The sequence below is a fragment of the Callospermophilus lateralis genome, unplaced genomic scaffold, assembly GCF_048772815.1.
Source record: "Callospermophilus lateralis isolate mCalLat2 unplaced genomic scaffold, mCalLat2.hap1 Scaffold_122, whole genome shotgun sequence".
Lineage (NCBI taxonomy): Eukaryota > Metazoa > Chordata > Mammalia > Rodentia > Sciuridae > Callospermophilus > Callospermophilus lateralis.
In genome coordinates this window covers 559,532-584,584 of record NW_027512409.1, presented here as the reverse complement: position 1 = coordinate 584,584, position 25,053 = coordinate 559,532, and the positions used below count along the sequence as shown (strand labels likewise).

At 36.1% G+C, this 25,053-nt stretch overlaps 1 protein-coding gene and 1 non-coding gene across 2 annotated transcripts in view; one reads left to right on the top strand and one right to left on the bottom strand.

The window, feature by feature from the left end:
- LOC143637790 (transport and Golgi organization protein 1 homolog) overlaps positions 1–25,053 on the top strand; it is a 40,272-nt gene that overhangs the window by 1,801 nt on the left and 13,418 nt on the right. Inside the window, exons 2-11 of the mRNA XM_077108045.1 lie at positions 1,105–1,238; positions 5,018–5,104; positions 6,965–9,773; positions 11,359–11,562; positions 13,946–14,094; positions 19,969–20,100; positions 22,326–22,347; positions 23,258–23,346; positions 23,587–23,664; positions 23,751–23,861. Of these exons, the coding sequence (XP_076964160.1) occupies positions 1,105–1,238; positions 5,018–5,104; positions 6,965–9,773; positions 11,359–11,562; positions 13,946–14,094; positions 19,969–20,100; positions 22,326–22,347; positions 23,258–23,346; positions 23,587–23,664; positions 23,751–23,861 (3,815 nt within the window). The remainder of the gene's footprint in view (positions 1–1,104; positions 1,239–5,017; positions 5,105–6,964; positions 9,774–11,358; positions 11,563–13,945; positions 14,095–19,968; positions 20,101–22,325; positions 22,348–23,257; positions 23,347–23,586; positions 23,665–23,750; positions 23,862–25,053) is intronic.
- Positions 17,125–17,231, bottom strand: LOC143640129 (U6 spliceosomal RNA). Its single transcript, XR_013154882.1, has one exon. It is a non-coding gene; the product is annotated as a U6 spliceosomal RNA (small nuclear RNA).

Sequence of the window (25,053 nt, the reverse complement as noted above, 5' to 3'; positions counted from 1 at the left end):
CCACCTTAAAGTGTCTCTCACCTTCAACTTGGCCTCTTAATTATATTTGAATTAGGATGCTGACAGTTTTGAAAATAGTCCTATTTTAGCTTCAAAAAAAACAAGTTACCCTCTCCAAATCTGTGTTTGTTCCTCAGACATATATTTTTATAAAACACACATTCTTGTGTATTTTACTGCTAATTGGCTTTTAGAAAAAGTGTTATTTCCATTTCTTCTTTGTGCTTTTTACATACATCTATTGTGCATTTCATCTTAAATCAGAAACTGTGTATTTGGTCAACCAAAAGAAAAATGTTGCTTCTACCAGTTTCTAGATTAATTGTGATTCTAGTCCTGCATTTTAAGCATGAAGGTATTGCCTGACCTTTTCTCATGATTAAACTTGTTCCTTGTCAGATAGGATACCCACTTTTGATTTTGTTTATTAAAAAAAATACGAATGAGGATGTTTTGAAACAATCTTAATGTTGGATATAGTCAACAATATTTGCTCAGAGAAAATATATTTCCTGGTAATTTACCCAGATCCTGAACACAGAGACAGCAACTCTGCTGCAAATAAAATTGACAGTGTTTACGGCTGCATGGTAGCACTTGCAGCCACTTAAAGGTAATGTCTTTTAGCGGTTAGTTCAAGTTAATTAACCCCTTGTGGGTTCCTGGATATTCTTCCCTCTTCCCTCCCTATTACCTCTGCATGAAGCCATACTTAAGCCTGTCCGTGTCTACACTTGGATTTACATATTTGCAAAATGAAGCTTTTTATGATTATGAAACAAAAAAATTGAGGCCTGCAAGAACCAAGAGTTTCACTGAAACCAGCCATGGTTGGTGGTAGCCACATTGCTTTTTATTTCTCAGCAAAGAGAAAAATAGAGAAGCTTCCTTTTCCCTTGTCTAATTGCAGGGAATATTGTATTTTATAGCAATAAAATCTCTAAGAATTTTAGATACTTTGAGCAGGTGAATTAAAAGTGATTCCAGTACTGGAAAAACTTGATTTTTGTTCATAGTGGGATTCATATTTCTTGATGGGTCAATGTGGATTGTGAAAAATCAAGTCCTAATGTTTGCTTTTCTTTTTTCAATGATCATATACAGTGTTAATGTACCGAGGTGAAGCTCTTGAAGATTTCAGAGGCTCAGATTGTCGTTTTGTGAATTTTAAAAAAGGTGACCCTGTATATGTCTACTATAAACTGGCAGAGGTATCACCAGAACTTTGGGCCGGAAGTGTAAGTAAAAGTTTGACAGGTGTTATATTCTTACATTTGATGCATTTTTCAGCAGTGTAGATTTAAATGACTGATTTCTTGGGGTCTTTGTAGAGTTAACCTGACCTCTCTGCCAGGCCCTCTGCTCCTAACATGCCTTAGGCCTGGCACAGCATAGAAAGTCAGTAGACTTTCTGAAACAGAACTGAACTGGTTGTGGTTGCTACCCCTCACATCAAGTTCCAGAAGGCTCTACACATTATAAAGGTTGTCATGGTGAAAACCTGACAATTCTTAGCTTTGCTGCTTCAAAAGGGAAGGATTCATGGACATTAGAGTTAATCCTGTAAATTAAGTCTGATATAGTAACTCAGGCATGCATATTTAAAGTTGATTTTTTTGTGTATTTTACCTAATCATTTGTGCTGATTTTACTCTAAAAAAGCAGAATATTATGTTCATTATGTGCTTTTTTTTCTTTTTTGCAACTTCTGGGTCATCCATTTCCTGCTTTTCCTATAATCTATGCCTGAAGGTTCCCCCAGGGGTTCTACTTAGCTAGTTGTATGGATCTTCTGATGAAAGACATGACATTGTTTATATCATGCTTTGATAAATGGGGAGATTCACTAGGAGTGACCTCATTGAGAGATTTATGAGTATTGTCCTTTTCATTTAAAAAAATGTGATATGTGGATTGTTTACTTAAAATGGTAGCAAGGGTCTTTGATGACTGTAGGAATGTTCCAGTTTAGAGACATTCCGGGTTGCATCTCTGAAAGTTCTCACCCTAAATAAAATACCACACAGCAGAAAATAAGAGTAATCCCTATGGGAAAACTAGTTTCATTTTGTTGCCATTTCTGATTCAAAATTAGGTATAAATTAGCAAAATTAGGTATAAAAATTATTTCCAGTCATGAGCCTCCATAATTCTGCATCATTTTTTTTTTCATATCACAAGAAATAGGATACCACCCAGTGTGTGGTGCCTTTAGGTACAAACTTTATATTTAGACAGAGTCCCAGTTGCAGTACTCCATATAAAGAACCATCTATTGTTTCTTTTTTTTTTTAATTAATTTTTATTGTAGGTTATTCAAAACATTACATAGTTCTTGATATATCATATTTCACACTTTGATTCAAGTGGGATATGCGCTCCCATTTTTACCCCACATACAGATTGCAGAATCACATCAGTTGCACAACCATTGATTTACATATTGCCATTCTGGTGTCTGTTGTATTCTGCTGCCTTTCCTATCCTCTACTATCCCCCCTCCCCCCTCCCCTCCCCTCTTCTCTCTCTACCCCCTCTACTGTAATTCATTTCTCCCCCTTATATTTTTCCTCCTTTCCCCTCACTTCCTCTTGTATGTAATTTTGTATACCCCTGAGGGTCTCCTTCCATTTACATGCAATTTCCCTTCTCTCTCCCTTTCCCTCCCACCTCTCATCCCTGTTTAATGTTAATCTTCTCATGCTCTTTGTCCCTACTCTGTTCTTAGCTCCTCTCCTTATATCAAAGAAGACATTTGGCATTTGTTTTTAAGGGATTGGCTAGCTTCACTTAGCATAATCTGCTCTAATACCATCCATTTCCCTCCAAATTCTATGATTTTGTCATTTCTTAATGCAGAGTAATACTCCATTGTGTATAAATGCCACATTTTTTTATCCATTCGTCTATTGAAGGGCATCTAGGTTGGTTCCACAGTCTTGCTATTGTGAATTGTGCTGCTATGAACATGGATGTAGCAGTGTCCCTATAGTGTGCTCTTTTTAGGTCTTTAGGGAATAGACCGAGTAGGGGAATAGCTGGATCAAATGGTGGTTCCATTCCGAGCTTTCCAAGAAATCTCCATACTGCTTTCCAAATTGGCCGCACCAATTTGCAGTCCCATATTGTTTCTTTCAAGTATACCAAATAGGATTCGTAATCTTTAAACTTGGAACTGTTTTTCCATGTACCTAAGTGGCATTTTTCATACAGTAGTCATCTTTCTCCCCTTCTTTGAGCTTTTGGATAAATGGGCTTGATTTACATTTTCTCCTGTCACATTGTAGCCTGTTAACTATGTTCATCCCTAGGACTCTTGCCATTCTGGGTGGCAACACTCATCCTGTCTTCCTGAGGAACCCTGCTTTCAGCACCTGACCAGAAAGGATCTTTGCCGACTGATGAGTGTTTGGGTGGCACTTTGTTTGCATTGCTCCTGTGGCATTCATTTGTCTTCTTTGCCTTCAGTCAGGTTGTGTTTTATCTTTGCTCCCTATAAAGTGAAAAACTCGGTTAGGAAAGGACCCCTGTCTAATCCATCTTCCTTTTGAATATTTCCTTTCAGGGCAGTGGCACTTAAGTACATTTGTTCTGATAGTAGCTTATGCAGAATTTGTTCTCTTGTGGCAGTTCTTTGCTCCCCACCCACAAATCAAATCAGCAGCACCTTGGCAGGGATGATGTATGGAAGCAAAATTAGGTATAAAAATTATTTCCAGTCATGAGCCTCCATAATTCTGCATCATTTTTTTTTCATATCACAAGAAATAGGATACCACCCAGTGTGTAATTATGGAGCTTTATATAATCTATGGTCTCAGTTGACACAGATTAAGAAGAGATAAATGTGTTTCCTTTCTCCATACATCTCTGTTTTTTTTTTCCTTTTCCAAAGTTAACCTTAATAGAATTTTCATCAGAAGGGAAAAGTGTGTTTCCCCTCAGACTCGCCTCTCATGTCATGAATGTTATACTTAGGAAATTAAAAACTCTTTAGTTTTCAAAATGATACTCCTTTTGAGTTTTTAGTTTTCATTCTGCAATGTTGTTGGTTTTCTAGAGTCTCAGACTTTATCTGCCAGTGATGAAGCTTTTAATTGCTCCGTCTTATCTAATCTTCATGGCAGTATTCTACCACTAATACTGGCTCTCAGATGGTTTCTATTTATAACAAGAACATTCATGAATGGGGATATTTTAGAGTTAGTGATAAGATGCCTTTTTTAATTTTCTTTTTTGGGCATTTGATTTGCCTATCAGTTTCCTTTAATTATTGGCAAGAATCTTCTGTTTCTTTTAGTCAGTAGTTAGTAATAAGAGTGTCTTTCTCAAGGGGAACTTTATATACCTTTTGTACACTTTATGTAACTTCATATAATTTAGCTGTTGGTGCTGAAAATAAATGGGGTTCTTTTCTGCAGAGGATTTATTTTGGGTGAAACTGAAACTTGATATGTGGTTTAGTATGCATTATATTGTAATTTTATTTTCTCCCAAGTACTTGTAAAAGTAGATTTGGAAAACGTTAGGAAAGCATATACTATCAATACATTTGCTATAGTGGTAATACATTTTAGAGATTTTGTATTGTTTTTACTTATTAATTTTCATGACTGTTGTGTATTGGGTAAGAAAGACATAAATATTGGTTTATGAGCAATGCTACAAAATGTACAGGTAAATTCTTGCTAGAGGTTATTTGGAATTGCATTTATAACCAGCTTTGATTTATATAGTTTTAACCATATAATATACAATAATCTCCTATACAGATCTTTTATTTACTTCAGAAGTCTTAACTTTATATGCTCTGTGTTGAGAATTAAGCTAAATGTAAAAAAGAAAACTTCAGTGGTTGGAAATGTTGTTTTAACAGTTCTGTACTTAATTTTTATTTGGAATAATAATCTCAGTGTAATTGTTATAGCAACTTTCTTTCTTGGTTATCCCATATACCTATTTATTATGTGTATATATCCTGCCACTTCTATTGATATTTGTCTCTTTTGCACTATAGGTTGGCCATATTTTTGGACATTTTCCAAAAGATTTCATCAAGGTAGTTCGTGAATATACTAAAGAAGAGCTACAAATTCCAACAGATGTAAGTTATAGATTTCTTTTTTGTTCTCAATTGTAAACTGGCTTATAAATCCATCCGTTATATTCAGTTAACTGCTTCTGAAAGTTTTATAATGTGTTTATAACATTTGTGTATCAGATTTTCATTTGAAATCAGACTACCTATTAAAAAAACCTTGAAAGGCATTCAAGGGTGATCATATTATAATCTGAGAGTTTTCTAATATATTGAAACAGATGTTCTTGTAGAAGGCTGTTTACTCAACTATAGGGCTTTTCTCTTCTGTTTTATATGTGAAAAATAAATAATTTAATATATTTGTACTTGGCTATTAAATTTAAGAGGTAAATAATTTCATTTTACAAGCAAAAGGAGGTATTCCAACTTGAAAACTACTCATTAGATAGTTATTAGACATTTTAAGTATATTTAGGTTAAATTAATAAACTCTAACTTTTATACTAGGCTAGAAATATGTACTTACAAAGTTTTTCTTATTCTTAGTCATATATGGGATCATAGTCATGTTATAGATTTGGAAAAGGGGACCTGAGCGTTTTAGGTGATGTTCAGTCTCAGATCTTTTAAGGCCCCAACTGCTTCCTTTATACAGCATTCCTGTATTGTGCTCTGACTTAAATTGATTTTGTGACTGAAAGGATTTCGTGTTCTAGAATTCTCACTTCAGCTGATTATTTTCTAGAGTTTTAAATTATGTAGTAATTGATGCCCACCAACATTAAAACATCTTTGGGCAGCTCTTTGTAGTGGCTGTAGAATATGCAAGCTGCTAGGCTAGGATAGTTCTTAGATTAGATGGGGTGAATGGATAAAGTTATCCTGTTTGTTGTTGCTGTTCCTAAAATTTCTTCATAATCTCAGGGGCCATAAAATCACTTCTGTTGCTTGTTGTACTTCATTGTTGATAAAGAGAGTTAGTTCTTGAGATTTAAGCTGTGACAGCAGTTCACTGATTACAGAGAACTCATTTGTTTTGAACTCTGCCTTCTCATTATGTTTCCCATTACATGCATCCCTCATGGCTTAGAAATGCATGTGATGGGGAGAGGAAATAACTCATCCCTACTACATTGAACTGGCTCCCCGACCCCCAGAACCCCCGCAGAATATTATAAAGATTTAATTAGGAGATGGAAAATTTTTTAAAAATTTTCATTCATACTATGGCTTCTTTTATATGTCAATTTGCTTACTAGTGGCAAGAAGGAAGACTAGATAAATATATAGATAGTCCTGAGAGAGATCTTAGTGACTGTGTAACCCTGATGAAGAGGAAGGTGTATAACTTGTTGAATCTTGTTTTCAGTTTGTTCTTGTGGTAATAATGTGAGGAGCCTCCTTAATATCATTCTTTATTCCATCAAATGTACTTGTATCTCAGTAAGATACTTTAAAACTGATTCATCTTTCTCAATGCTGCAGGATCTTTCAGCTTCTCCTGAGCAAATGATTAAAAATTAAATTTCTGAAACATAGGTGTAGATATTAAGAGCTGCAGGATCCTATAAGTGATACCTTGCCTTTTTCTACTTATGCTCAGAGCAAATTGAGAGAGACCCAAGAGTCAGGCTGTTGGAGACCAAATTGTCACCATTTTTACTCATTATGCTTTTTAAAGAATATGACCCATGTTAAAAAAAGAAAGAAAGAAAGAAAGAAAGAATAGACTTTCTAACACTGTAGTCTAGAAAAAGACAGATTTACTCAGCCATAGAAGGAGTTAGCCAATGGGGGTTGGAGGAGGGTAATCTGGTTGACCCCAAAGATTCTTTAGAACCAATCCTGAATTTGGGAGCGTGGATGAGTTTGCTTTTGTGACACTTTGTTATTGACACACTAATGTTTTCCTTTTCCTTACAGGAGACAGATTTTGTCTGTTTTGATGGTGGAAGAGATGATTTTGATAATTATTATTTAGAAGAACTTCTAGGATTTTTGGAATTGTATGATTCTGCAAATGAAGATTCTGAGAAAGCTATAGAAAAAGTGGAACAATTTCCTGAAGTCTCCCAGGACGTTGAACCTGAACCTAAACCATTAGTAGCAAACTCAGAGCAAATTGAAAGTGCATTCTCAGAAAACACTATGGATCTTGAGAAACAATTTTTGGCTCAGAAGAACCATCCTCATGCAGATAGTCAAACAGATAATGCTCAGGGTGAACAAACTTCATTTGAACCCTTTGAAGAAATACTACAAGATGAATTGAAAGTGCCAGAAAGTGAAAACAACAAAGCCAGCAACAGTTCTCAGGTCTCAAATGAACAGAAGACTGATGCTTATACACTTTTGAAAAAAGAAATGACATTAGACTTGAAAACCAAATTTGGCTCTACTGCTGATGCACTTGTGTCTGATGATGAGACGACCAGACTGGTGACTTCATTAGAAGATGATTTTGATGATGAGGAATTGGATGCTGATTATTATGCATTTGATAAGGAAGAAGAGGAGAATGAGGAAAGCTTTGGGGAGCTCCCGTTACTAACCTTTATAAGTGAAGAAGGCATGAAATTCCCAGTGGAGTTTGGAGTGGAGAAATATTCAATAGGTGAAGAGCAGAAATCAAATGAAGAAGATACGGTTGAGGTAACTCTGCCCCCAGGCATCAAGGATGATGATAAAAATATACTGACAACCTTGGAGGATACTTTATTTATTGGCACAGGTGGTGACGAGAAAACATGTATGATGGATTTGGGGAATTCTTATTCAGAAGAAAAAGAAGATGAGGAAGCTTTAGTTCCAGATAGAAAACAGAAGAAACCACAAGCAGCAACAGATTATATTTATCCTGAAAGTGAAGAATATGGTATTTTTGTGGAAACCTCTAAGACAGATAATGATGAAGAGCCAAAAGTGGACATCGAACTTCATATTAAAGGAAAAGAGACAGATGTTCAGGAGCCTAAGAAGCACCTGATGCAAGATGTTTCAGCATTAGAGGATGAGAAGACAGAAGGGATGATTGCATATACTTCTCCCCAAAGCAATAAGCTCAGCTCATTGCCAGCTGTTGAAAAGGGCAAGGACACATTAAAATCAGCCTTTGAAAACAAAGAGAATGACCTAAAAGAAGCAGTTATCCATATCTCAAAAGACTCAAAAGAAGTGAATGAAGAACTCTCTTCACCTGGAGAGAAGATTTTGGAAGATAGCTTAGAGAATAAATCTCTACATAAAGCTGTAGGGAGTCTGATGACCCAAGAACAGAGTAAACCACCAGAATCCTTGGGTATTGCAACATTCCTGGGAGATAATCAAAATTATGCATCCAAAGATGGAATGGAGGAGCCAGGTTCAGTAAGTACACCAACCCTGCACATAGACTCAGTGGAGCATCAACTTCAGGAAATTAAAGAGGGACTAGTTCTGAAAACTGAAAATCAATCTGGATTCTTCTCTCCAGATGGAATTGGTTTGTTAAGAGAACTGGAAGAAGAGGTGCCCAGTCCCAGAAAAAATCTTTCTTTTCAACAAGAAAGAGATGAGATTGTTACAGTTAGTCATGTAAATGAGAAGATAGGGCTTTCCAAGGACGAGGGTAAAGAGCAGTCCTCGGCTGAAGAATTGACTCAGCATAAGGCAACACAGGGGACACAGGAAATTAAAAAAACAGAGCAAACTGACGAGGTAGAAGTACCGGGTCTCCATACCGAAAGGCCAGCAGCAGTAGAGGAGGATCATTATCCCCCTGAAGAGCTACTGGAGGATGAAAATGCTGTAAGTGCAAAACAGTCAAAAGAAAAACATTCTGGGATTCAGAATGTTAACCAGCACGTTCTTGAGAAAGCAATTTTAGAGACTATCAATCCTGATCTAGAAACCAAAGAAAACAAACAAGGAATGAGTATAATTTGGGAGATTTTTAAGAAAAGTGAAACCACAGCCAAAAGGCTAGACATGATAGACAAGGAACGAGGTGATATGGAAATGGGAAAGGAGGAAAGTCCTCTGGCAGATGAGGAAGCCCAGGGACTCTTTGACGGAAGTGATGAGGAAAACACTCAGACTTCAGGCATAAGTGAAGTATTTCAGGATAAAAATTCTGACGATCTTGAAAAAGACAACCCTAAAGAACATCTGAACACTTCAGGGTCTACAGAAAAGGCTACTGGAAAAGAAATCTCAAAAGAGGACCTTGAGGACATAGGGCATATCACGGACGCAGAGAGCCAGGGTCCTGCTTCTGCAGATCTTGAAGATGATATATTCCCACAGAGTCCACATATAGCCCTAAAGCCAGAGCTTAGCGATCAGGAGGAAGACTTGCCCATAATCCGCAGCTTCTTTACAGAACAAAAGTCCTTGCAACGCTTCCTGAAGTACTTTGATGTCCAAGAACTGGAAGCCATGTTGCAGGAAATGTCATTAAATCTGAAGTCGGCACAGCAGGAGAGCCTGCCCTATAACGTGGAAAAAGTTCTAGATAAGGTCTTCCGTGCCTCTGAGTCACACATTTTGAGCGTAGCAGAGCAAATGCTTGATAATCATGTGAATGATATTAGAGACATAGGAATAAAGGAAAGTAACATATTTGAAGAGGCTGCAGTGCTTGATGATATCCAATACTTGATCTATTTTGTGAGGTACAAGCACTCCACAGTGGAGGAGACTGCTCCATTGATAACAGCGCCTCCTCTAGAGGAAATCTGGGCTAAAGCTGAAGGTAAATACCTGCCTGCGGCTTGAGCTGGAGAAAAGGAGTTGTTCCATCCAGGTGTTTTTGTGTGTTATTGTAAAGTTCTGTTCAGTTTCCATGTGCCTAAAGGAGAAAGAAGGCTGACTCAGGAGCCCCATATGTTCCTTTATTCATTTTTTTGGGCTAGAGCATGAAAGGACATTGCTTATTCTTTTTTTTCTTTAGAACAGTTGGGATTGGTTAGCATGTTCAAAGAGAAATTTTATAAAAAGCTAAAGAGAAAGATATAAATGAGAAACTAATGCACAAAAGTAGACCTGTTAACAGTACAGAATTTATGTTAAAATTATAAAAGGGCTTTATTAAACATAATTTCTTAATCATAAAATATCTGTACTAGATCATGTGGGTGTGGAGTGCCTAGCATAACTTTTTTTTTTTTTTAGAATTTAATCTCTTTTTATGTGGTGCTGAGGATCGAACCCAGTGCCTCACCTGCACTAGGCAAGTGCTCTGTCACTCAACCCTAGCCCTAGAATAACTTTTAATGGATAGCTTGCCTGAATTCCCCTCCCCAGCATTTATCTTTTGTGGATACCATGCTATTTCCAGTCTCTTGGGGGAGAGGTCACTTATTCTGGTTTTACTCCTCTGGGTTCTAAGGTCCTTGCATTCATATTAATCAAGGATGGAACCAGGATGACAAGCCTTATAATGTAGTGCTTGACACATAGAAGCTTTTCAATTAAATATTCGTCAAACTGACAATGAGCCAATATCCTGATAAAAGCTTTCTGTTTCCTTGTTTCATATTTGATCATCTCTATCCATTGTTTTTCAAAATGAAATATTTCAACTGAGAGTATATGATAAGAATTCCAGAAGGACATAAAGCCATTGGAAAAATTTACTTCCCAAGAATGCTAATTTTACCTGATAATTTGGGGAAGAAAACAGTTGTACATTTAATCAAAGCAGATATATTTTGGATAAGAATGCAAAGTACAAGTGAATGTTCAGGGTAGAATATGAAGCTGTAAAGAGGTAATCTTTGCTCTGGATCCTATTGGTCTATGTCCTGAGCTCAGGAAGGAGATAGGTTCACCATTTGGCTCCTAGGTTACTTTGAACATATTTGAAAGGCACATTAGCAAGCTAGACTTACGGAATTCCCTTCTCTATACTGGCTCGGTGAGACCAGCACACTTGTAGATGAAAGAGTTCCTGTTATTTCTGAGCAGAATAGACATTTCACATTTTTGTTCTGGACCAGAATTCTCTTCTGCACATTTATTCATGTGGGTGTATGTTGATTTGCCAAGGGAAGGTAAGTTATTGAAGCCTCTATCATAAATGTATTTGTTTATGAAATACTTTGGATTAAAGGCTTCTTTATATATTTGACTGTATAGTTCAGTCATCCTTTAAATGGGATGAAAACAATTAACCCTCCCGTATCCTTGCCCAGTTGTTCTCATGGGCGCATGCCAGGACATGGAGGGCAGTGTTGAGGTATCTGGAGCTGTGTGCTGAGGGGGAGTGCTGATCATTGGGCTTAAGTGGGGGTAGATACTGTCATCCAGCTGGCTCAATGCATTCTTCTCCCATGTAGAGATGCAGCCACCCCATGAAGATGATTTTCCTAAAGAGAACACAAATCATCTTAATAGAAATCTTCATGAAGAGCCTCGCCTCCTGAGTCATCATTTAAATGTGAACCATCCTGAAGAGCCCAGCCTCTTGAGTCAACCTGTGACTGAGGACATGGGTGTCTTAGAAGTGTCTCAGATCCCAAATACTGAGAAAGTAGACCCAGGTAAAGCTTGCCAATTTTTCTCTACAAAGTAGAGGCATTATCATAATGAAGGCTTTTAAGGATGTTTGTTGCCAAAGGTACAAAATAGAGCAGAGAGTGATATAGGTACATGTGAGTTCAAAAAAAAATCTCTTAAGTGAGAGAAAATCAAGAATAAAGATGACTAGAAATCAAAAATAGGCCAGAGACTATAACTCACCTAAAAACAAATGTTTAGCTATGACTAGCTTGTGTAAACCATTTACAACTAAAATATTATTCTTCAAAGGCCTTATGCTCTAAAACTGTAATTTTCCACCAGACCAACAGCACCAGAAACTCTGGGGGTGGGACCCACAATCTGTGTTTAGCAGGCCTTCCAGGAAAGTCTGGCCTGGTACAAGTTAGCTTGAGAATCACTGTTCATAGTCTCATAAATTCGGTGTTTTTTCCCTTTTCTTCTAAATGGAATGTAATATAGCTCAAGTCCTGTTTTGACTTGCTTCCTGGACATGGTAATTAAACTTTTTCAAATGCAGTCAATGGTCCAGATCTTTATACTATATACTTACAGGAAACAGTACAGAACTGTAATCCATTTTAGACTGACACTTATGAATACTTCATCATAGTGCACAGTATCCAGTGGGAGATGAGAAACAATTTTTCAAAAAAATCCCCAATAATGGCATCAACAGCATTCTACTTTTGTGTTGCTCACTCTCATTTTATCAGTAAATTAGATGATGACTAATTGTTTTATTTTATCCATCCAGTATGGTGATATGAAGCCATAATTACTGTATTTTGTGTTTTTAAAGGTTCTGGTCTGTAAGCATAGCTATAGCATTATCCTGCACCAGTGCAGGGCTTAGCAGCACTGATCCTGATCCCGCCCCCATCTGCACACACAGAGTGTAGGAGAACTCATAGCAGGGGGGATTCAGTTAATTTGAGAAGGAATAACATATCAGTTCTACCATTTTCCAGAAGACATTGCATCCATATATGAACACTACTGACTTCTGAACTGTGTTTAACTCCATAAGGTTCTGAAAATGAATCACGCACCATTAAGATTTGTTATTTTCATGCTCCAAAACTTTCAAGATTAGGGAAAACTTGGCTTACAAAATTAAGCATGAATTATTTCCCTGGCCTTTTAGGTTCCACCACAAAATGATGTCAATCACCTTTATAGGTAAAATCTTCCCAAATGTCATTTAATGTGTCTCAGGTGCTGAGATGCTGAGCCAATGGGCAGACTTCACCAGCAGTCAAATTCATAGACCAATAGTGAATGGAGGGCCTGGGGTTTTAGCTCAGTGGTAGAGTGCTTGTCTAACATGTGAGGCACTGGGTTTGATTCTCTGCACTGCATACAAATAAATAAAATAAAGGTCCATCAAAAACTAAAAGAAAAAAATTAAAAATTAGGCAAAAGCTTAAAAAAATAGTAGTGAATGGAATCTCAGGGTTGAGAAAGAACTTAGAGGCAACTGGTCCAACTTCCTTTTTTTTTTTTTTTAGAGAGAGAGAGAGAGGGAGAGAGAGAGAGAGAGAGAGAGAGAGAGAGAGAGAGAGTTAGTTAGTTTTAATATTTATTTTTTAGTTATCGGCGGACACAACACCTTTTTTTTTTTTTATGTGGTGCTGAAGATCGAACCCTGGCCACACGGCCAGACGAGCGCACTACCGCTTGAGCCACATCCCCAGCCCAACTGGTCCAACTTTTTAATAACTGCATGTTGGACTCCTAGCTGTTTAACCAAACATACCCCAGGCTCATGTAACTCATATTGAAATTCCACCCCTACAAGCTCTCAGGTCTAACTGGAATTCTACCTCATTCACAGAGCCTCAATGCAGGTCTGTACCCAATTCCCTTTAGTCTCTCTTGGTATTACTGTATTCTTTTTAAATAGCTGTCATCTGTCCACTCAATAAATAGTTGTTGAGTATCTCTGCCAGGTGCCAGATGCTGTGTTAAGCCTTGGCTCATTCCACCTGTAAATCTGCAAACCAAGACTCCCTCTCTTTCAGCTTTCCTTAAATTTTTACCACAGAGTTTCACCAGCACATGTTTGTTGAATGTGACCCTGTCTATATATCTCTGGTTTTAAAAATTTTCCATTAGTAAATATTGTTCTGATAGCAGTTGTATGGCCATGGAAGTAGTGGAGAATAGACTGGAGTTTGTTCATTTTATAATTGAAGGGTCTGACATCTCTAATTAGGATTTTGAAGTTTTCTTCTCTGTGTTAATTGTCTTTAGGAGAGCCACATATTCCAGGCACTGTGACTCATATATTTAGTGAAACACTCGATGAATATTGAAACTGAAGAGAGACAATTCTTATTCTATAGCATAAAATAAAATAGCCATTTCCCCTTTCAATTTTAGAGCTACTTATAACAGAAGGTACTCCTGTTGATGATGCTGATACAGAAAACCAACTAAAGGAGACAAAGGTGGAAGAGCCAGCAGATGCCACCCTTTTGGACAACGTGCTTTCCTTGTTATATTCATTCTTCCTTTATTTCACTAAGATGGTAAGTTTGACATAGTTTCTTCAATTAGAATGTTGATTATTTATTAGTTTTTAAGTGGCTTCTGGTCATGAAGTGAAGAACTTAAAATGTCTTTATGAAAATGACTCCTGACCCTTTGAGTAGATAGCTCCTAAAACAAAAGCCATAGGGGTGTGGCTTAATGGCTACTTAGTTTAGCATATGAAGAAGATTTGCTGTCTACCAAGGCTGGACATTTGTACACCTGTAAAATCTTGGTTCTTCCCCTCAGAACCTTTCATTCTGGCAAGGAGATAATATCATTCACTTGAAACACAGTAAGATAATGGCAGAAAGAGAGGTATTTATTTGATGGTAGAACATTATTGTCCATAAATGCATTTATTATGGTTGGAAGGGTGATCAATAAGGTCAGAAAGTAGTTGAGATGTGTTTGAAGCACAGGCAAAGGGCAAACAGGAGTGTGACATGTGGTTTGTTGTTGATTAGACAGGCTGGGGTGGAGGATGGTGGGGGAACCTGGCAGTCAGAAGAAATGTGTTTAGAGAAATGGAAACATGAAGAAAAGGATATTTGGGGAGGCCAGGAGAAGGTGAATAATTGGTGTTGTATAAAGTGTGAAGTTGGAGGGGGATGGTCTGTTGGAGAGGCCAGCAAATCTTAAAGGAAGTCATGAGCCAAAGTAGCATTAGACCATTAATAGTGGGGATCCTTAGAAAGTTTTAAGAATGAAAGGAATTAGGTTAGATCTGTTTCTTAGAAAGAGTCACTTAAGGCTGACCTTTCTAAAGAAAATCATGATCCAAACAAGACATTTAATCCATCTAGAAGCTTATCTAAGCATTTTAGGACTTACCTCCCGCTCATGGTATTTGTTGATATTGGACTTTTAGAGTTTAATTATAGGAATGAGAAAGCTTTTAGAGATTGGAGGATAAGATGGTCCTAGGGCCATTGTTACAGTAATCCTTCTCAACTGAAGTTGTTTCCTGTAGGTTGTGTTATTTCAAGACTTGTGTAAGAAAAGTGATGTTGTTGTTTTCATTGTAAAATGTATAGATTTTGAAGCCAGGTAGATCTGGTTTCAAATCCCAAGGTAATCATTTAGAACTTTGGGCAAATAACTAAACTTTTGAATATCAGATTCCCCATCTGAAAAATGTAGATAATGCTTACTCCAATCATAAGAATTAAATGATTTGACAAGGTAAAGTGTCTGGTGAGGTGTCTGGCATTTTGTAGGTTTTTTACCCCCACGCACCCCCTAATTCTCATGTAGGCAGTCAGAGGTGGTATAGACAATGAATACCTGGGGAGGAAAGACCACCATGTGATGGGGAGAAATGAATCATTTTTCAGTTGGCTCCATGTTTGTTCATGGTGGTGGCAGCCACCTGGGTAAGGAGTATGTACAAGCCAGGGAGTTACAATAATGATATTTCCAGTGATTAAAGCAGTCTTCCACAGTCATAATTTGATTATCAGAATGAATCAACATCACTTGGAAAGTTTACAGCCTCACAATATGGGAAGGATTTCTTTATTCATATTTTTAGGTATGCACAGAGCCCTCCTCTAGGTCTAGGTTGGGGTACACGAATGTGGTGCAGGTATGGTCAGTGATTTTGCGGTGATAGGTAAGACATTGACGTGAGTGGCAAAGAAGAGGCACAATGTTACGAGACTGATTTGAAAGGAGCCTTCAAAAAGGCATTTTGAATGCCCAGTATGTACAGGACATTGTGCGAGGACTAAAAGAGTCTAACAGGTGTAAGGCATGATTGTGATTTTTGAAAGCCTTAAGAAAAGGACTTAACAAATATATACAAAAATTATGAACAAGTCAATGTAAAATCTTAAACAAGTAGTATGATATCTGATAGGACTGGAGAGTAATAGGCTCTGATGTGTTTGGGAGATGTGCACCAATCAGATTCATTTATCAATGGAATCTTAGTAGAATCTTAGTGTTAAAAGAAACCTTGGAAGGCTGTTAGTCTAGTTTCTCACTCATTGCTGTAATTTTCTTTACTGTGGCCCTGATGAGTAGTTATGAGGCCTGTACACCAGTATTTCCTAGCATGAGTCACTCTCTTACAAGGCTATATGTTCCTCTGTTGTCTAGTTCATCCTTGTATTGACTCCAAATTTTCCTCCACATGATTTCCTCTATAAAATTGAATTCTTTTCTACATAGAAATCCTTTAAATATTTGAAGTTATATCTTAATTTAAAAATTATTTTTAGTGTTTTTATCATGGAAACTTTCAAATAAGAGCAGAGAGATTAGTAGGGGACTATAGGTAACCATAACATACTGTACATTTCAGAATACTAGAAGAAAAGATTGTGAAAGTTTTACCATAAATGATGTTAGAGGAGGTAGATATATTTAACCTGATTTAAACGTTACATAGTGTATACATGCATCAAAATGTCATGTTACCTACTTCAATAATTATAATGTTTATTTCTATGTACTAATTAAAAAATAAATTTAATTAGAAAAGCTTTAAAGAAAAGCATAGAGAATAGTATAATGAACCCACGGGCCATCACCCAACTTAACAGTAATTCCTTGATAGCCAATATCAGTGAGTTTTTTTTTTTAAATTTGTTCTAATTGGTTATACATGATAGCAGAATGCATTTCGATTCATTGTACATAAATGGAACAAAACTTTTCCTAGTTGTGCACAACACGTGTAGTAGTCCTACATATACCTCGGGTAATGAGGTTCATCTCATTCCACCATCTTTCCTATCCCTATGCCCTCTCGCCTGTCCTACCTCCCCTTTGCCCAATCAAAGTTCCTCCATTCTTTCCATGCCCCTTGCCACCCACCTCACCCCCATTATGGGTCAGCATCCACTTTCAGAGAGAACATACAGCTTTTGGTTTTTGGGATTGGCTTACTTCCCTTAGCCTGATATTCCCATTCACCTGCAGATGCCATAATTTTTTTCTCTTTTAATGCTATAAGTAACATTTCATTTTGTATATGTACCACAGTTTCTTTATCCATTCATCTGTTGAAGGGTTGTTTCCACAAAAGTATGGAATGCTTCACAAATGTGGGTGTCATCCTTGCTCAGGGAACATGCTAATTTTTTCTGTATTGTCCCAATTTTAGTATATGTGCTGCCAAAGCAATCACACTCTGAGTTTTAACAAATGTAGATACCCATGTAAAAACTACCATTATCAAGATATAGAACAGTTTTTTCACTGGAAAAGGGGTTTCCTTGGGATCCTTCCCAGTGAGTTCCTTCACCACCTGTTCCAGGCAACCACTGATAACTTTTTTTTCAAACTATAGATTCATTTTTCCTACAGTACTATTTCATATGTATGCCCCTATAAGTGGACTCATATCTAGGAGTGCAATTGCCTCCTACATTTAATGTATGTTTTTATCTTATGTGATACTGTCAAGCCATGCTAAAAAATGACCACAATCATTTTATACTTCCACCAGCAATTTAGGAGACTTCCACTTGACTTCATCTTCACTAGCACTTGGGCCATTCTAGTGGGTATGTCTTTGTGAGTTTATTTCCTGATAATTAATGATATTGAGTGAACTTTTTTTTTTTTTGAGATAGGGTCTCACTAACTTGCTTAGGCTCTTGATAAGTTGCCAGCCTCAAACTTGGGATCCTCCTACCTCAACCTTCTGAGTTGCTGGGATTACAGACATGTGCCATCATGCCTGGATCAAATACTTCTTCATGAGCTTGTTGACCATACTGTTTTTGTATGTCAACTCTCTCTGGCTAGCTGGAATCCAGACTTCTCCCAACTCAGTGCCAACTGTGGGATTGGTTAGCTTATAGTTGTTCTTGGCCCTCGCAGGTACTGCTTAGAATGTAGCCCCAAACTGAAGACCACCTCCATGCAGATTTCTGGAACTCTTTTTCTTTGTGGCTCCCATCTTTCTGGTAATTTTCTCTACATGTTTTTGGCTGCTTAATCTCCTGGAACTCTGGTCTCTTTCTCCTCAGTGAGACTGTTAGGCCCCATTTGGGTTCCCCTTCCCAAACTGAGGTCTAGAGGGTGCCTCAAGGTAGAATGTTCACCTATTTGTTCTCCTGCTCTTAGGGGTGACAGTTGCATGTCCCTTGTGGCTTTCTATCTGAAAAATAGCTCTTTAAAAATATATTCTGACTGGGCATGGTGGCACATGCCTTAATATCCTAGTGGCTCGGGAGGCTGAGAGAGGATCACGAGTTCAAAGCCAGCCTTAGCAAAAGTGAGGTTCTAAGTAACTCAGTGAGACCCTGTCTCTAAATAAAATACAAAATGGGGCTGAGACTGGGGATGTGGCTCAGTGATCAAGTGCTCTCGAGTTCAATCCCTGGTACCAAAATATATATATATATATATTCCAACTTTCTGGTTACTTTCAGTGGGAGAACAAGTCTCATATAAGTTACTATCTATTGATTTCTCCTTTTGTTGTAACTTTTTGCAATAATTGAAAAAAATATGTTTGTGGAACTTCTAGGATATATTGTAGTTTTGGTGAATAAATGACAATTCCCCTGGTACAACAATTTAACCTGTTTTCTCTATTGCCTCTTTTTTTTTTTTTTTTTTTTTTGGTGGTGCTGGGGATTGAACCTCAGGCTTTATGCATTCTAGGCAAGTACTGAGCTAACAACCTCAGCCTCTCTCTGTTTCTTTATATTTCTTGGAAATTGGTAGTCAGGTTTAGGTTCAATTCTGTTTCTTATGAAAACTTAATAGGAAATATTGCATTGACATATGCATGTCCTCTCCTTTGATGTTGACTACTAGTCAACAGTGACACTGGTGAGATTTGCTAATATATTATAGGTTGCAAAATAGCAATGGTCTGAGTTGCTGGGATTTTTCTTTCTTCATTTAAAGGCTGGGATGCCTACACAAATAAAAATTTGATTATTCTTTTTTTTTGGGGGGGGTACTGGGGATTAAACTCAGGGGCACTTGGCTAGTGAGCCATATCCCCAGCCCTATTTTGTATTTTATTTATATACAGTGTTTCACTGAGTTGCTTAGCAATTACCTTTTGCTGAGGCTGACTTTGAACTTGCTATCCTCCCTCCTCAGCCTCCCTAGCTACTGGGATTACAAGTGTGTGCCACTGCGCCTGGCTATGATTGATTATTCTTTACACAGATATTTGGTTTGTATAGTTAAGGCAAGAGATGAATATTTGTTTTCTTTTCTTCATTTAAACACTTTTCAGAATAGTAAGGTATTCTTCTAGCTTATCAAATGATACCCAAAGGGGCTTGAAATCTTTTTATTGTTTCATTGTTTTTATTTGTTGCCATGAAATTAATTAGTTCTTTCATATATTTAAGTTTTTGTCTTAAATGAATTTTTTTAATTATAAAAACCAGGTTATCTAAGAGAAAAGAATGATCCAGAGGGATTCTAGCCAGGTGTTAGACAATGTGATGATATAGGGCCTGTTACAAACTGGAAATGTATGCTCAATTTAAAGTATTTAGATTCAGGCTGGGGTTCTGGTTCAGTGGTAGAGCGCTTGCCTAGCATGCATGAGGCACAGGGTTAGGGTTAGGGTTAGGGTTATGGTCAGGGTTAGGGTTAGGGTTAGGGGTTCGATCCTTAGCACCATATAAAAACAAAATAATGTGTCCACCTGAAACTAAAGATACATAAATAAATTTTTAAAAAATGTATTTAGATTCATTATACTTGAAAACACTGCAAGTGAACAAAAAATATGAGACTGCCAGTATCCTTTCTCTTGAAGAAACTATTGGAAAATATTGAGGAGGTGGATTTCTGACGAGGAGGTTGGTTTAGAATTGCCATGATTCTTTGTGACTGTTTTGTTATAAATTTAAGGTTTCCCATTTCTTCTAATTTGTCTGTTTCAGCTGTTTACTACATTGCCTGATGAGTATCAACCTGGGCCTGATTTTTATGGACTACCATGGGAGCCTGTAGTTTTCACTGTTTTCTTTGGATTGGTATCCTTTGTCATTTTCTTTTGGAGAACTGTTCTTGTTGTGAGTAAATTAACTTACTTATACCTTAGCACGTAAGCACAAGGATTATTTTATATAGTCACTGCCCCCCCACTTTTTTCCTTTTCAGTTGCTAAAACACAAATTAGTGGTTTAAGTCAAACTAACCTTATAAAATAATTTAGTGTGGGTGCAGTTGGTAGAACTGGTAATTCTTACAGCCATCCTGACCAGTACTTTCATACGTATCAGAAGTCTTAAAAGTGGGATAAAAGATGGGATAGGTTAGATAAATATCCTTTTATGTAGCATATATATCTAGTAATCTATATTAAAGAAATAACTTTGCTTTGAAGATTTTGGTAATGTTTTTCAGTGGAACAGTGTATTAGATTGAAGACTTAGCACAACATAATTCATTTAGGGGTTATTGTATGTTTGCTTAATGGAATAGTAGGCAGATTTATCTATTTCAAAGCTTTGAGGTATAGAAAATGCTCACAATTAAATGTGAAGTGGAAAGAAAAGCAGAAACTAAGATTTAAATGTTGATGAACTGTATGTTAATATAAGCACATAAACAAGGGGAAATGCTACAAAGAAATACAGTAAAATGAGAAAAAGGAGATGAGATAATTTTTCCAGTCTTTTATATATATTTTTCCCAGATTTTATGATTTGATCATGTGTTCAGAAAATACCTTTTTATTTGGAAGTATAGATTATGTGTTGTCCAAAAATCCATTAAATGTTTTGTTCATTAAGTCTTTTTTTTTCTGAGCAGAATTAGTCTATCTCTGTGTATGTATGTACACATATGTGTAAGCGTGTATATATAAGCTTATACATACTTATGTTTGTACTGTAGGTCATTCTGTTTCATAGTTATTTAACATAATTGGAAGAAAATTATTTTAGGTAAATGGACTTTGCATATGAAAAGCCTAACAGTTAAAGAGGCCAAAAGCATTGGATACAAATCTTTTCAAATCTGAGTATTCTTTTTCTGATTTCTTAATTATATCAGAAATATCATTGTTAAGATAAGTTTCCTCTCCTTGTATAATTGAGTGTAAAATCTCTTAAAAAGTATTCCCTTCTTAAATAGAAGTATCGTTTGCCTGGATTCCTGTGAGGAATTTTCACAGTTCAATCTCATTGAACTTTTTCTCAGCTAGAAGGAAATAGAAGGATAAAGAGAAGGGAAAAACATGAAAACACTTTATATTTCTTTCTTGTTTCTTTCATTTCAAGAACCCCAGTACCTGTTTCTCTTTTCACTAGGTTATGTGGGATCTGGTTCCTAGTTGTTGCTCCTCAGTTTCAGCATTTGACTTTGGAGCTTTAGTCTCTTCCTTAGATGACTGCTTTAATGCTACTTCCCATTTTCCTCTGTTGTCATTTTGAGTAAAAGGTTAGCAAGGCTATGACATTAAAGAAATGCCATTTCTTTCTGTGTTGGAGTTTTCTGAATGCAATTTCTTATTACGAAGATCCCATGGATGATCCATGGACACATCTGAGTATCCCATCACCATTTATAACATTTGAAAGGACAAGTATATGCTAAGTTACAAAGAAATTTAGTGATGTTTTAAAAAAATTTCTGCTTAGGTTTTATTATCAGGCAGTTTATTGCTGTCTATAGGAAATGATTGTTTTTATCCTTTCCAGAATATGTTAATTGTCATTTCTCTTGTTGCTTGTGCATTTTCTTCTAGCAGTCTTCCCTTTCAGATTTTTTGCTATATATTTAGTGGTTTGTAGGAATAAGATGATGTGGCCTCTTAGTTTCTAAATTCAGCCAATAGCCAAATTTAAATTGGAGTTCTAAGATGTTTTCTGGTGAGTGAAAGTGGCATATCTTAGTACAAAGATTATGCCTTTAATATTGTTTCCTCAGATTCCTTTTGAATAGTCATTGTTTCTAGACTTTATCCTGGTTATTTAGAATTCTCAAGTAAATGATTTTGAGTACACACACACACACACACACACACACACATACACACACACACACATCTTTACTGTGAAATAAGGTACATATCTTAGTGTTTTTATGTCAGAGCCTATTTATGAAATATCACTACCAATTAAATTTAAAATGCTTGTTAACCTTTACTTATTTTTAATCCTATAAATTTATTATTCTGAACCAGAATGTTATTAAATTCTCACTTGGTTATGATTCTGACTGTTGTTTTAGGAATGCTGTTTCTATTGAGCAGATGTTTGACATCAAATTTAATCTTTTTTCTCTCTTCTAGGTAAAAGATAGAGTATATCAAGGTAAACTTTAAGGTTTCTTAAACTTGTATTGTATTGGTGTTTGATGTGTGTTTTATGTATGTTAGAAGTAGATACAGTAACTTTTAATGTCTATTACTTTTTTACCTCCTGAAAATTTTACTATTCCTAGGTACTATTCCTGGATAACTGAGTAGATGATGATGGTTCCAACTCTGAGATAGGAGATAAAGAGGAGGAACAAATTGTGGATAGGGAGATGATAAGTTTTAATTTGGGGCAGATTAACTTTGAATATTAATGCAATGCAGATATATTACATTTGAAGAGTATTCCTATGCTAATGATTTAATCATGCATTAAGTAATTGAGTAGATAATTTAAAGAATGGTAATGTGAATCAGTATGCTTTCATTTCTGTTTTTCTTTGCAAAGAATTAAATGATTCCATTTTCTGAAAAGAAAGTGTTTTGAGAAGGGAGGAATATCAAGCTACAACACTTTACTGTATTTCCCATCTGTGAAATAAGCTTAAATTGAAATATCATTTTGGATGGGAGGGGTACCTGGGATTGAACTCTGGGGCACTCTACTGAGCCACATCCCCAACCCCCTATATTTAGAGACCAAGTCTCACTTAGTTGCTTAGTGTCTCGCTCTTGCTGAGGCTGGCTTTGAACTTGGGATCCTTCTAGCTCAGCCTCCTGAGCCACTGGGATTACAGGTGTGCACCGCCACGCACAGCAAAATACCATTGTTCTTATATTTTTCTTAAATTTTAATAATTTTATACTCTTATTGCTAATAAGCATAGATTGCTTTTTAAAAGCATAATAGTTATGCTAAGAAGTATTTCCTCATAGTACCATATAACATGTCTTTGCTTTTAGTAGATTGAGTAATTGAATTTCATTTAGTGATTGTAATAATCTTGTGTATTTTCCCCTTTTAGTCACTGAACAGCAAATTGCCCAAAAGATAATGAATTTCATGAAAGAAGATGAAGAACTGATACAGAAATTTTCAAAGTATGAACAGAAGGTATAATTGTTTTTTTGTTTCTTTCTCCCTTGGTTCTAGCTTGAATCATTTCTACCTGTTTTAATTTAAAAATCGTATTTTAAAATTTTTATTTCATTATTTCCTACAAATCATCCAAATTCTAAGCAGTCATATGTATTAAGTACTGCTTTCTTCTGGAAAGGGTCACTTGTCTGGAAGTAACTTGTATAGTAGAACTATAATTTGTGTGTCTTAATTCTGAATGCTTTATTTACATAGATAAAGGAATCAAAGAAACAGATCCAAGAAACCATGAAACAAAATATGATTCTTTCTGATGAAGCAACTAAATATAAGGTAAAAATTCCTTCTTTGGGGGGAATTACATTCTAAACTCAAAAGTAAATCTAATGAGTGAGTAATCTTGACACCTTTTTTCCCAGGATAAAATAAAGCTTTTTGAAAAAGCTAAAGAATTTCTGGATGAGAGAGCTAAAAGTCTTCATGTTATGTTAGAATCTGAAAGAGAACAGAATGCTAAGAATCACGACTGGGTAAGAGTTTTGCTGCTAAGTGTTGCTGTAATTTGGCTTTTGAAATATTTTGTAAAATTGGTTAAGTTGAACTTAGTCCAGCTGTTAACTAAAGTAAGATTATGAGTCAAGGAAGTTGAACCCACTTCTGTGCCCATTTTGTGGAACTTTTAAGTACTGATACAACAAATTATTTTTATGGGCCTAGGAAATATTTTTATTCTCAACCTTGGATAATTTTCATATTGCTTTGCTCTGCCCTTGGAAACATGCAGATCAACTAAAAAACTATTGTTCAATTGAACAGTATTTGTTTACTTTTTACTTGAAAGAGTAATGAATTAATCAATTTTCTGTACTTAAAAAAAATTTTACTTACATATTTCGTTTTCAATTTCTATAAGTTTCTGTAATTACATTAAAGTTGCAAAAGATAGTAGAGAGTGTGTTCTGAAATATCCTACCCCCAAGTAAGCTTGATCACCTAGCTGAGGTAGTATTTATCAGATTTCTCCACTGTAAAAATTCTTTCCAATCCTTTTCATATTATATTCTTTGGAAGTTACCATGCACAGCCCACAGTTAAAGTATGAAGTGTTATGAGCTCAGGATGCAGCTCATGGTAGAGCACTTGCCTAGCATGCATGAGGCCCAGGATTCAATCCCAGGCATTGCAAACAAAGATTGCAGAGTTATGTCCACTTCCTTAAGGAGCAAATATATTTATAATTTTTTTGGAATTCTTCTGTATGTGAGATTAGTCTATTCTCCCTTAAATTTTATCATTTTTTACTTCAGATAAGAAAATTTTAAAAATGATCTTGGGAAATTTTTTTCTCTATCACTAGAAAAAATTACTAATTTGAAGTGGTTTATTTGAAACAGTAATTAATTAATTTTCTATGCTTTGAAGCATTTTATTATTGCATTATGATTTTCTATACTTTGACCTTTTTTTCTTGTTATCTCATAAACAGTAAGTTTGTGGATGCCATGAAATATTTATGACTTCATTTTCCCTCATCTCTTTCAGTTCTTGATTTTTTGCTTAGTCCAAAGCTGGATCCCCTGCATTTACCTGAAATGTAATGGGATGGCTTGACAAATATTTTGTTGTGTTTATCTTTTTTAGTATATATATATATGTGTACACACACACACACACACATACACACACACACACACACACACACACACATATATCACTATTTCT